This window comes from Physeter macrocephalus, chromosome 1 (assembly GCF_002837175.3).
Source record: "Physeter macrocephalus isolate SW-GA chromosome 1, ASM283717v5, whole genome shotgun sequence".
Taxonomy (NCBI): Eukaryota; Metazoa; Chordata; class Mammalia; order Artiodactyla; family Physeteridae; genus Physeter; species Physeter macrocephalus.
In genome coordinates, this window is record NC_041214.2 from 89,534,307 (window position 1) to 89,548,848 (window position 14,542).

The 14,542-nt window shown below is 36.1% G+C and overlaps 1 protein-coding gene across 2 annotated transcripts in view; it reads left to right on the forward strand.

Moving 5' to 3' along the window:
• Positions 1-14,542, forward strand: part of ZNF148 (zinc finger protein 148) — a 129,608-nt gene that overhangs the window by 66,701 nt on the left and 48,365 nt on the right. For both annotated transcript variants that reach the window (XM_007113572.4, XM_024124227.3), the window contains one exon: positions 10,140-10,265. In XM_007113572.4, the coding sequence (XP_007113634.1) occupies positions 10,140-10,265 (126 nt within the window). The remainder of the gene's footprint in view (positions 1-10,139; positions 10,266-14,542) is intronic.

Consider the following 14,542-nt stretch of genomic DNA (forward strand, 5'->3'; position numbering starts at 1 on the left):
AGCTCAGTAGTTGTGCACGGGCCTAGTTGCTCCAAGGTGTGTGGAATCTTCCTGGACCAGGGATTGAACTCATATCCCCTGCATTGGCAGGTGGATTCTTTTTTTTTTTTTTTTTTAACATCTTTATTGGAGTATAAGTGCTTTACAATGGTGTGTTAGTTTCTGCTTTATAACAAAGTGAATCAGCTATACATACGGCAGGAGGATTCTTAACCACTGCGCCACCAGGGAAGTCCCACGATTCTCTACTTAAACGTAATGAAAACGTTCCGTTTTTAAAACAAATTGTGATGGGCGATGAAAAGTGGGTACTGTACAATAATGTGGAATGGAAGAGATTGTGGGGCGAGCGAAATGAACCACCACCAACCATACCAAAGGCCGGTCTTCATCCAAAGAAGGTGAGGTTGTGTATATGGTGGGATTGGAAGGGAATCCTCTATTATGAGCTCCTTCCGGAAAACCAAACGATTCATTCCAACAAGTACTGCTCCCAGTTAGAACAACTGAAAGACTCACGTGACAAAAATCGTCCAGAATTAGTCAACAGAAAATGCATTATCTTCCATCAGGTTAATGCAAGACTGCATGTTTCTTTGATGACCAGGCAAAAACTGTTACAGCTTGGCTGGGAAGTTCTGATTCATCCACCATATTCACCAGACATTGCACCTTCAGATTTTCATTTATTTCGGTCTTTACAAAATTCTCTTAATGGAAGAAATTTCAGTTTTTGGGAAGACTGTAAAAGGCACCTGGAACAGTTCTTTGCTCAAAAAGATAAAAAGTTTTGGGAACATGAAATTATGAAGTTGCCTGAAAAATGGCAGAAAGTAGTGGAACAAAACAGTGAATATGTTGTTCAATAAAGTCCTTGGTGAAAATGAAAAATGTGTCTTTTATTTTCACTTAAAAACTGAAGGAACTTTTTGGCCAACCCAATAGTAATGGAAATAACACCAGATTAAGAGATACAAAATCGTGGTTTAAGTCCTAGGGTTGAAATCCAATAGCGTGGGTAAGACACTAACCTCTGTGAAGTTTTAGTTTCTTTACTGGTAACATGAGGATAAAAAATAATTCACAGATTACAGTAAGTAGGATCTATGTTGCTGGATTTGGAAGACTTGGGTGTAAATTTTTGTTTCCCTTAGACAAATAACCTTTCTCAGCCTTAGTCTTCTTATTTGTAAAATGGGATGAAAATGCTAACCTCATAGTTTTACTGTAGGATTAAATGCAATAGATTATACAGGATAGAGACCACGAGCACCCCCCTCCCTCCCTGCATGCCCAACCATTGTATCCTTAGTACCGAGGACAGTGCCTGGCACATAGTAAATGTCAGATAAATCTTAGTTACTATGCTGAGGAGGAATCACAAATTTGTAGAACACCATATAAATGCTGGGTTTTGTTTTGTGTTTTTTAAAAAATTAATTTATTTTATTTTTGGCTGCGTTGGGTTTTCATTGCTGCTCACAGGCTTTCTCTAGTTGTGGCGAGCAGGGGCTACTCTTCATTGCGGTGAGCGGGCTTCTCAATGCGGTGGCTTCTCGTTGGCGGGACATGGGCTTAGTTGCCCTAGGCGCGCGGGCTCGGTAGTTGCAGCACGTGGGCTCTAGAGCGCAGGCTCAGTAGTCGTGGCACATGGGCTTAGTTGCTCCGCAGCATGTGGGATCTTCCCAGACCAGGGCTCAAACCCACATCGCCTGCATTGGAAGGTGGATTCTTAACCACTGCGCCACCAGGGAAGCCCCTGGGTTGTTTTTTTTTTTTAATTGAAGAGTAGTTGATTTACAATGTTGTGTTAGTTTCTGGTTTAAAGCAGAGTGATTCAGTTATACATATATATGTATATATGTGTGTGTGTATATATATGTACATATTCTTTTTCACATTCTTTTCTGTATTCTTTTCCCTGTGCTATACAGTAGGATCTTGTTGTTTATTTTATATATAGTAGTTTGTATCTGCCAATCCAAAAGTCCTGATTTATCCCTCCTCTGCTCCCTTTCCCCTTTGGTAACCATAAGTTTGTTTTCTATGTCTCTGAGTCTGTTTTGTAAGTAAGTTCATTTGTGTCATATTTTAGATTCCACATATAAGTGATATCATATATTTGTCTTTCTCTTTCTGACTTCACTTAGTATGATATTCTCTAGGTCCATCCATGTTGCTGCAAATGGCATTATTTTATTCTTTTTTATGGCTGAGTAGTATTCCATTGTGTATATGTACCACATCTTCTTCATCCATTCATCTGTCGATGGGACATTTAGGTTGCTTCCATGTCTTGGCCATTGTACATAGTGCTGTTATGAACATTGGGGTGCATATATTTTTTTGAATTATAATTTTCTCCGGATATATGCCCAGGAGTGGGATTGCAGGATCATGTGGCAACTCTATTTTTAGTTTAGAAAAATTATAGAATAGTTTTTTAAAACTTATTATGAAATAATTTTAGATTTATGACAAAGTTGCAGAAGTAGTACTGAGTTCACATAAACTCATCACCCAGCTTCCTCTAATATCAAAGCTTATGAAACCATAGTACAGTTATCAAAACCAGGAACTTAATGTTGGTAAAATACTATTAAATCAACTGCAGATCTTAGTTGAATTTCATCTGTTTTTCCCCTAAAATCCCTTTTCTGTTCCAGGATTCAGTTCAGGATTCCATGTTGTATTTAGTTGTATCTTCTTGAGTCTCCACCATTCCATGACAGTTGTTCAGTCTTTGCTTATCTTTTATGACCTTGATAGCTGATGAGTATTGGTTAGTTATTTATAGAATGTCTCTTAATTTGCGGCTGCCTGATGTTTTCTTCCTTTCTTTTTTCTCTTTATAAAATACTTATTTATTTATTTGACTGTACTGGGTCTTAGTTGCAGCCTGCGGGATCTTCAGTTGTGGCATGTGAACTCTTAGTTGTGGCATGCAGATCTAGTTCCCTGACCTGGGATTGAGCCCGGGCCCCCTGCTTTGGGAGTTCGGAGTCTTAGGCACTGGACCACCAGGGAAGTCCCTGCCTGATGTTTTCTTATGATTAGATTGAAGCTTTCATTTTTCAACAAATTCCACACAAATGTTGTGCTCTTCAAGGTGTATCATATCAGGGAGTATAAAATGTGGATGTATGTCTTATTACAGGTGATATTACACTCTCAGTACTTTGTTAACGTCATATCTGCCAGTTTTTCCCTTAAAGTCACTTTTTTCTTCTTTGTAATTGGCAAATATCTTATAGGAAATAGTTTGAATCTGCTTAAATATCCTATTTGTACTGAAATTTTTTCCTACCTATTTAAGCATCCATTGGTGGATCCTGCCAGTTATAGTTATTAATGTAGTGTTTGCCTAAATGTGAATTTGTATTTTCCTCATTCCTTCTATATTTATGTTAATTGTAGCTATCCCTTCTCTCCATTTAAAAAAATTATTTCCATTTATATCAGAATGGATATTGCCTTATTCTTTGAGTTATAATCTGGTACTGTCATTTATTTTTTTGCTCAAGTTGTTTCAGCTTTGCCTATTGGGAGCTCTTTCAGACAGACCCTTGTGTCCTTTTGACATGTACTCTAGTTTCTGACACCACAAGATGTTCCAAGGTCATCGTATAGTTTTCCTTGCCCAGCTTTGAAATCAGTTCTTCTCCAAGGAGCTCCATTTCCTTTTGTTTGGATAATGGTATTTAGAAACTAAGTTTTGGATGCTAGGTGTGTTGGATTTCATTGCTTCTTAGTGATCTCAGCCAACAGAGCTAGGCAGTACATGTGTGTCTACTAACTCACACATGCACACACGTCTATACTAATTTCTTTATGTTGGTTGGGCCCAGGCACCTGTATTGAAAGAAATTGAATGGAGAAAAGGGAGGGAATGCAAAATATAGTTAAGATGTGTCTAGCTCAGTGGTTCTCAAAATTTCTGGTCTTGGGGACCCCTTTATTCTTAAAAATATTGAGGACTCTTAACAGCTCTTGCTTCTGTTGGTTACATATATCGATATTTACCATTTTAGAAATTAAAACTGAGAAATTTTAAATTTTATTTATCAGTAACAAATCCCATTACATGTTAACATATGGCATATTTTTAAAGAAATATAACCCTGTTTATAAATTAAAAATTTTGTGAGAATTCATTTTACAATTTTACAGATCTGTTATACTGTCTGGCTTATCTCATATTTGCTAATACATTTAGTCTGTGGTGACATCACATGTTAGTTAGCTTCTAGGAAATGCCGCTATATACTCATAAGAGGAGAGTGAAAAAAAATAGGTAATTATAATGGAAGTATTTTTGACCTCATGGAGCACCCCACTGGAAAGGGTGTCAGGGATCTTCAGAAGTCCCTGGACCAAACTTTGAGAGCCACTGATAGAGGTGTACTAAAACTCTTACAAAATAAAGGTACGTATATCGTAGAAGAGCGGATGCAGAAGAACTTGTGTGAGGAACAGCAAAGAACTTAAATCATGATGCTATAGAAGTTACAAGAGTAGAATTTCTGGGTAGGATGGGGGTGGTCAGCACTGTTTCAGGTAAGATAACTTGATTTGATCACTTCTTCCACTTCATCTTATAGTTATCTAAATTGTAAGATGCTGAAATAGCAACCAAAATGCAAATTTATAATGAGAAATATTATAGAGAAGTACACTAGAATGTTTGTTGTGAACTGTGGGTCCCTGAACCTTTTCAAAAGCAAAAGATAGTTATGGACTTTCTCAAACCCTGACAAATGTAGCTCGTTTCAGAAATTTGCATGCAGTTGGGTCAGGCAGAAAGGGAGGGTTATGGTTCATGATTCACATAAAGGCCTGTGCATCAATGTGCTGCTTTTCTTCCCGGCCCTATTCTGTGGCTTTGGTGAGCTTGGAATTAGAAATCTTCCTGTTGACTGGTTATATCTAACTGTTCTTTCCAAAACCATCCTGGAAATAAACACACACATGCATACACACAGAGATATATTCTTGGTGTTAAATTTCTCTTTTTCTGGACTCTGAATACTTCTAAATATTGCTACATTATTTAGGCAGTATATTTGCAGTACAGTTAATTGTTTTATATCTTTCTTTTTACATTTAAACACTTGTAGTACTTGTGGTCACTTGTAGTACTTGTGATTCAATTCGTTTCCTAGGCAGTATTTTGGAACGATTTCCTTCTAGCAATAGTTACACATTCTTCTTATATGACTACATACTGTTTTTACTCTCAGAATAACCATTTCTCTAAGTTTGGTGGCAGTTATTTTGCCTATATGCTTACTACAGATTATTCTTTTGAAAAGTTTGGCCATAACAGGAAGGAAGTTGCTGGAAATATTTTGGTTCACAAGAATTTATAGGGTAAATTTAAGTGTGCTTTTAGGCAGAGAAGTGGTTGGTGAAGTAAGGGAGATTATTTTAGAGAAGCAGTGAAGCTGCAGAGCCTTAGAGATGGGTGGTAGTGGAATCAGTAGCACAGAGTATAGAGGAAAGCACAAGATGCTTTCTTTTTTCTTAAACAGGGGTGGGAAGATGAATGAGAATACCTAAAAGAGAAATAGAAAATTGAAAGGAACATATGGCTCCAGAAATGGGGAGATGGTAAGAACAGATACTTCTGCCAAGTGATGTAGGTCTTTTCTGTAAAGTAGATCGTGTAGAATCTTGAAAGCTGAGCTGGGGAGAGTATAATTGATATTATGGGCAACAAGGAGCTATTGTAGATTTCCTCATTGGGGAAATGGCAAGAAAACAGTTTTATATTAATTTATTTGTGGAAGAATACATTGGTAGATGATAATGCCCTAAAGTATCAAGGTTGATAAGGTTAATTGGAATGAAATGCATATGGACGTAGGATATTGAGAATGAAGCGAAAGAAGAGTCCAAAATGATTGTAAGGGGTCACCGGTCACCTTGTTTGGGAGTTAGGGGTAGACCAAAATTTGTAAACGACATGAAATGTTCATCACATACTATGTCTGGCAACATTATTTTAGGTATGTTTAAATTTGTTACATCGCTTAATAACATTATTGAGTGTGGAAGAAAGTTGTTGGGAAGAGTAGCATGTTTGGAAGAAAAAAATTAAAGGGGGATAGATATAGTTGCAGTTATTTCAGATCTCATGAACTTTTCCATTTGGTTCCTGCCCTTATTCCCTGTATCATTCATTTAGATTGAGCCGAATATGTGCCATTTTATTAGTTTATTAGTGTTACTAGTTTTTTTTTTTTAAGGCATCAAAACTTCCCATCTGCATTTTAAGACCTTTGGAAAGGAGACCTTGTCATAGAATGTGTTCTCAGTATCTAGTATTTTGCTCTGTACATATTAGAATCTCAGTAAATTTAAAGCTTCCATTGTATTACTTGAGACTGACTGAATTTAGCATGTAGCAGGTACTTAATAGCTGTTGAATGAATAAGTGAGTGAAAGCTGTTATGAGAAATACAAAAGAAGACTATCTTATTTTCAGATACCAAGGTAAGATACAGGTACATGAAATAGTAAAATATAAAAGACATGAAATAAGTTCTGAAAAAAAAAGGAGTCATTCTGGATTCTGGACGTGATTTACTAGTGATTAGAATCAAGGGAAAGATCTTTTCAAGATAGAGAGGCCTTTTTATGTTTAAAGTTGGGAGAATAAAGAGAGAGTGATCAAAAATGAGGAATACCTCAATATAATTAAGAGATATATATTAGAACTAGCAAGAATGAACCAGCTTGGGCAGTGGCAAGGGGTGAGGAAGCATGGGCGCTGCCTCTTGATAGGATGTTGGGGAAGAAGTTAGATGAATATACAGGTAGATATGACATGGGAGTCATGCCTGATGGCTTCTCCAGTCCCAAAGTGGAGATCCAGAGGGAGCTTTGATCAGTGGATGAGCCAGGGGTCTTACAGCTTCAGGTGGAGAAGCGTCTGGGTTTAGTCAGATCTTATGAGAGAAGTATGAGTAAGGTGATTGACAGTATTGATGGTATTTCTGGTTTGGTAGTGAGAAAAGCATTGAAATTCAGGCTCTCAAATGTAGGCAGGAGGTTGTACATGGGACTAGGTGAAATGGTAAAGATTAAGCTATGGGGAAGAAACCACAGGTTTTTCTTGTTTTTTTTTTTTTTAAATTCTGACATACTTCCTAGCCTATTGATTTTCTTGATGTTCCAATGACTGTGTTTCAAAAATCCAGCAAACCTGTCTTTTCAACTATCACACATCTGCAGATGCCTGCTTTGATTAATTATACTTTGGTTTATTTTAGGTGAAAAGTAACACTGAGTACTTGATTTTCTTTTAAAGATAGTTCTCAAGGAAATAGTAGGGAACTTATAGATGAATTGTTGTCTTTTTTGTCATGCTTAAGAAGTTTACATGTTTTTATAGATTATTGTAGTCTTTCTTGGGCCAAAGAAGATTCATTTTCCCAGACTTTTTGCACCTCATTCTTTCTAGTTGCCTTGTCATTTTCATACCCATCTGTTTATGTTTATGGATTTACCAACATCCTTTCTAAGCACCTTAGGCTGGACCATATACTTTAGTGTGTGGTTGTGTTATATGTAGAGATTACTTTATTCCATTTATGAGTGATAAGCCTGTGGGATTATTCTAAAACTGTAACTTGCTATGTGCCTGTTGGTATTCACAATGCTTTGATTCATTGATACTTCTAGGTTTTGGTCTGTGCTTTCATAATGTTAAAAGTGTACCTTATATTTGTCAATGCTAGTACCCAATATGATCACTTTCCATATATGTGAAAATAGGTAAAAGGTTTAGATACATGAATTAATGTTTTTCACTGTGTGCACATAAAGGTTCTTCCTTGTTTGTGAATAGCTGCTTATTGAAGAACTTATTTGTGAATCTGTCTTACACTTGACACTTTTGCTGAAAAAAAGTTCGTCTCTTCCTTAGTTTTTTAAAATTAATTAGTTAATTTATGGCTGCATTGGGTCTTCGTTGCTGTGCGCAGGCTCTCTCTAGTTGTGGCGAGCAAGGGCTACTCTTTGTTGTGGTGCATGGGCTTCTCATGGTGGTGGCTTTTCTTGTTGTGGAGCACGGGCTCTAGGTGCACGGGCTTCAGTAGTTGTGGCACGTGGGCTCAGTAGCTGTGGCTTGCTGGCTCTGAGCGCAGGCTCAGTAGTTGTGACGCACAGGCGTAGTTGCTCCGTGGCATGTGGGATCTTCCCGGACCAGGGCTCGAACCCGTGTCCCCTGCATTGGCAGGCGGGTTCTTAACCACTGTGCCACCAAGGAATTCCCCGTCTCTTTCTTACTGCTGCATGCTATATTTTCATGGTTTCTTTGTAATTTATAACTTGATGGAAATGTTGGAACTACTTTTTGCTGCAGTATAAGACAGAGCAGTTCAGCAGCTGCTTAGTCTGTTGTCATTTCTCCTTGTCTCATACCCAGTTTCAATAGTTGTATTTCAGTAAACATCACTACAAAGATGGTAATGTGTCTGTATTCCAAAGCCTTGTTGGAGGTGACCTTACCATTCTATTTTATGTTTCAAATAATTACACCAAAAGAAGCCATAAGAATGGTCATTAGTACGGTTCTCTAACCTGATAGAAAGAATTATTAGCTAAATAATCATTTACAGTCATGTTTTTATGCCTAGGTGCTCCTTGATTTGCAATTCTCACGCCCCCCACATTTCAGGAATTTTTGAAAACTTCCAGTTCTTTATTTGGTTAGTTTGAAATTCCTGGCTTATGTTGCATTCCCCTCATGAACCCCTCTGCACAGCTCTGTCTTCCAGCTTTACACTGTGAGTCTGTAAGATGTTTATAATCTTTTGCACCCCCTTTTTAAGTGTATTTTTTGAAAATGTAGCCATTAGCACATTGTATTTCCTGGACTATTATCAAGATTTTTTTAAAAGCTTATAAACAACAGAAATTTATTTCTCACTGTTCTGGAGGCTGGAAGTCTGTGATCAGAGTGCAAGTATGGTCGGGTGAGGGTCCCCTTCCAGGTTGCAGACTTCTCGTTGTGTCCTCAGAGCTTGTTGAGTTGAAAGTTTCTTAGTTTTAAGATACTTGTGTTTTCATTTCAAGGATAGGTTGAAAATGTAGCACAGCAGGATGACTGTGCACCATCAGTTCTGACGAGAATTGATGCTACCATTAGTGATCATAGAACCTCCATATATTTTTTAAATTAAAATTTTTTTTTAAATTTTTGGTTGTGCCAGGTCTTAGTTGCTGCTCGCAGGCTCCGTAGTTGCGACATGTATGCTCCTTAGTTGTGGCATGTGAACTCTTAGTTGCAGCATCCATGTGGGATCTAGTTCCCTGACCAGGGATTGAACCCACCTCCCTTGCATTGGGAGATGGATTCTTAACCACTGTGCCACCAGGGAAGTCCCCATATTATTTTTTAGGACACGTAGCTCTTCACATCTGAGAACTGAGATCTAAAGCTGAGATAACATTGTTGACCTCTTAACATTTCTTGTTATCATGTAGCTAGAATTGTGTCTTGTACATAGCAGGGGCCTAAAACCATATGCAGTTCTATAAACACACATTTGGTGATGGTTTGTTGTAGAGGCCAGGAAAATGCTGGCTAAGATATTGCCAAAAATATTGAACTTAAAGATAATTAGATTTCATTGTTAGTTTATCATTCCTTTTTTGATGAGATTACCTTTTAGAATTTTGTGTTGTTTTTGTGATGTTTTATAAATTGAGAGAAACCCATCATGAATTCTGAATACCCCTTTTATCCCCCAGTATTTTATTGATTTTGGAATTTAACCTTTTTTTGTGCCTTTAACTTTAACATCAGTTTCCTTAAATGTGGGAGTGAAATTGTGTCCTCACTTCTCCTTTATCCTGCTAGGTCTTATTATCTTTTCCCAGGACATTTTAATCGTTTTCTTTCCAGATAAAGTTTTGTAAAATCCTAGTTTATTCCCTCAATTTATATACTGTTGATTCTTATATATCAATTACATATTAATGAATTCTTCAACACACTCTTTACTTGCACACACAAATAATCATTTTGGGAGCAGCTGTAGGTAGGTTTAGCAAAGGATTAAGCATGCAATGGCTTTTTGTCACAATAGATTTTTTGTTTATTTCTAAAATTGGCTTTTTTTTTTTAACAGATAAGTGTAAAGCAGGAAATTACTTTTACTGATGTATCTGAGCAACTGATGAGAGACAAAAAACAAATCAGAGAGCCAGTAGACTTACAGAAAAAGAAGAAACGGAAACAACGTTCTCCTGCAAAAGTAAGAAAATATTTTAAGGTGGTGGTTCCTAACATATTACTCCCATACAATTGCTTAATCTTATTGGCAGGAATCTGGCTGGACCATAGGCAACATAAAAGTCTCATGTGGCTTAGGAAAGTTGGAATGTTGCATCAGCTTCACCAGAGAAAGGAAGGGATGCTTGCCTGAATGGAGGTGGTGGGCCACTGCTTTAAATTTTTCCACTTCCCTTTCACTGTGTTTTTTTTTTTTGAAAACAAACTTTTCTTACCCCATGTCTCTCTTTTCTTTAAAAACTAACAGATGGTATGCAGTTCCCTTGCTTCTCATTCATATTAGTTTTACTTATTTTAATATATGGTTTCAGGAAAATTCAGTATTGATTACTCATTAGGAAAAGGTTGTGTGATAACTGTGCTAGAATAGAATGTAAGCTCCACGAGGGCAGGGACTAATTTTATTCACAGCTATATCCCAAGAGCCTGGAATAGTAGGCCTAAGGGACTCTCAATAAATACTGTGGGTGAATGAATGGATTAATAAATAAACAAGTGACCCATAAATACTATTAGGAATTGCCTGCCTTTTTTCCTTTTCAGTACAGTAGTAGTTGACTATATGTAGCATTTTGGTATTCCGGGGAAGTCTCTGAACTCTGTATAGTATAATTTATATCTTTATAGTTATTTTTAATCTTTTGTTTTTTTCCCTCATATAGTGAAGAAGGCTTTTTAAAAAAGATTTTATAACATGACGTTTTTATTTTGAGGGCTACTTGTTTTTGTATTTGTGATTTAAATCATAATCATCATCATTATTTGTATATTTTGTATACTTTTGGACTCAAATGGTGTGCTGAACCCAGTTTGTACTGGCTTGCCAGAGCTGATTGCTGAGTTTTCAGGAATTTTGCAAGCTGGTGCTAAAACCATTGGTAGCTTGAAATTAGGCATGGTGAGAATATTTACACCATGGAAATCAGCAACGCAGCCCACTGACTCCTTAAACTGTTGTTAAACATTTACCAGCATACCACTGCTTTTGGGATATATAAGCGTGGCTACTGTTTGAAAAATATAGAGACTAAAATAACCCATAGTTACATTTCCTAGACATGAATACCTTAATTTTCTGCCATATTCCCTTTCTATTTTCAAATTTGTGTAGATTGTCTGAATTTCCTGATTTGTAACTTAAAGAGTATGTAAGCTATTTTTAAAGTTATTAAAGATTTTTATAATGATTTTATTACCTGCATAATGAATGTATTATTTTTTGATATATCACATTATATTCAGTGATTGCTCTGTTGTTGGAAAGTTGTTTTCTCTTTGCCTTCATTTTAAATCATGCTGTTCTTGAAATATTTGTGTCTGGATCTTCGTGTACTACTAAATCAAAGGGTGTGAACTTTTAAAAAGGTTTCTTTAAAAATAAATGAGTACATAAGCAAGCAGGCAAGCAAGCAAGCAAAATAAGTAAAGTTTCTTGATAATGTTACTCCTTCCAGAAATGTTGTATCAGTTACATTGCTACCTGCAGTGGACCTAAGGTGTGTCTGTCCACACTGTCACCAGCCTTGAGTATGAAACTTTGTTTTTTTTGTAGCTTAAGATGGGTGTCTCATTATAGTTTAAATTTTAATTTCTTTGGTTATTGGTCATACTAAAACTTGTGTTTTTTTCATAATTATTGACATTTTATATTTCATGTTTTGTGCAATCCCTTTATCCCCCCCTTCCTTTCTTCCCTTTCTTTTCTTGGGGTTAATGTTTTTCTCAGTGATATATGATACTTTAAAAATTTTACATTAATGAATACATCAAGTTCTTTGAGGAAAAAATTAATTTCTAAAATTGAGATAGTGATTATGTTACTTTGGGTTCATTGCTGATCTATGGGGAATCTATTTCAAGTCTTTAAAAATAACATAATATATGTAAGTTGTACATTTTCCTTGATGTTTTATTGCCATGTTTTTCTGATACTATTCTTGAGTATAATTCTGAAATTCTGACTGAAACTCAGATTATTATCTTCTAGTAGGGTGTTATTTGGAATCTTTATATGTTCTAGGTGGTACAGATCAGATTTTTACAGTTTAAGCCATTTTTGCTTGTCTAATTTGAGATAAACTCATTTATAATGTATTATCAAAATATTTCTAAGGACATTATTTAAATATTTATATATATATCTATGTAGTTGCTAGATGAAAGATTTGGCCTATTCTGAGTATACTGTATATAAGAAAATGTTTTGGGCAGTCTTTTTAGAGCATTCTTAGGAGGCTGAAATGACTGGAAATAATATATGGCAGACATGGATGTGAGAATAACAAAAACAATTATTTTTAGATTGTCCTGACCTGTTACATGTAATAGGACAGAGAATGGTTGTGGTCTGTTTTTAACACTGGTCTTGCAGCGTTCAGGTTTTGTGTCTGGAGTCTCAGAACTTTGAACATGTGTTTAAACATTCACACTTTTGATTTTTCATTAAAGTAACTCTCCCCTTTCTGTATGAAGAGAAAGAAAACCTTATCTCATGTTTATAAATCAATGTGTTGCTTGTTTTAAATTCCTTAAAAACAGCTTTAAGTTTCTCAAATAATTGTAATGTATTATGCTTAGAGGACTCCACTCTCTGCCAACACTTTTCCCAAATCTTGGATTTTGCCGTTACTAATACTTTGAGTATATGTTACCATTGTGTCATGTTAGATTGGGGATCCGTACAGGAAGTATCACTGAAGCTATCTTATGGACTTATAGTAAAAATATTAGAGCTTACACATCCATGTAGACCTGGTCCCTTCCAACTAAGCTTTGTGGTGAGAAATACTGTAATGTTATGTCATTTTTAGCTGCCATGAATTTTAAGCAGTAGTTGCTTCCTGAGCCTTTACCATATGGCAAAGCTTAGTCATCTTAAGGTAGATTTGATACTTGAAAATTGCCAAAATACGTTTGGCAGCATGTCTGAAGAAGAGGGTAATCAAGCTAGGGAATGTTATCTTGATCGAGTTATTTGATACTGTCATGGAATAAGTTGTTTTATGAAAGCACATTTTCTATATAATAAAAACTTGTCCCTTTTAAATGTTTAAATTTAATTTTATTTTAACCACTTTGTTGGAAATGCTTAATATGTTGTTTTCTTTTAGAACATAGTGCATTTGAACATAATTCAGCTTTTAATGCTTTGGGGTTGATGTTGTAAACATTAAAAAAATATCATATGTATCATAGTGAAGCCCTCTGGGAAGACTGAGATGTTAGGGCTTTTTTCCCCTCATCCTGAAAACTACTGACTGCTAGACTTTAAGAGTTTTTTGACTGCTTATAATTGCTTCACTGTCTCATTCCTTAATGATATACTATTCATTTTTACATTGCTATACCTATGTGGCCACTTAACATCACCTTCCATTGCCCCTTCGACTCTTTTTTTGTGGATTAGGACTACAGAGAACTGAAGTTATTAGAAGTGTATGAAAAGTTTTAGTAGACTTAATTCAGGCTCAGTGCATTCATGTTGGTGGTTCTCGTGGCTCTGCATTAGATCACCCATAGGGCTTTTCCAGTTATAAATACGCAGGCCCCATCCCCGGGGATTCTAATTCAGGGGATTTCCATTTATACTAAAAGAGTCCAGGGTGATTGTGGTTTACATTTTTTTTTTTTTTTTTTAAAGATCACCTAGTCTTTTTTTGTTGAATTTATTGTCCTGACTTTAATGTGATGTCCCTGCAGTACTTGGCGAGGTCAATTTTCACTCTGTTTTTATTGTTCTTTGCAAAACCTCACATAAAATAGTCTACCCTTCCACCATATTTAACACTATTGTAAGAAATGAAATTGCTTTCCTACTATTCTGGTTCATTCTCTTTTAACATTCTTTGCATACTAAAAAGGTTGCTCTCAGCTTTTCTTGTTTTCCAAACTTTATAAAAATAACAACTATTTTTATAGTGCTCTTACACACACTAGTATGTGCCAGGCACTGTTCTAAACACTTGATATCATTAACTCATTTAATCCTCACAACAGCTCTGGGTACTGTTGTGTTTTTTTTTTAAATTTTATTTATTTTTTTATACAGCAGGTCCTTATTAGTCATCAGTTTTATACACATCAGTGTATACATGTCAATCCTAATCGCCCAATTCATCCCCCCCGGCCCTGCCGCTTTCCCCCCTTAGTGTCCATATGTTTGTTCTCTACTTCTGTGTCTCTATTTCTGCCCTACAAACCGGTTCATCTGTACCATTTTTCTAGGTTCCACATGTATGC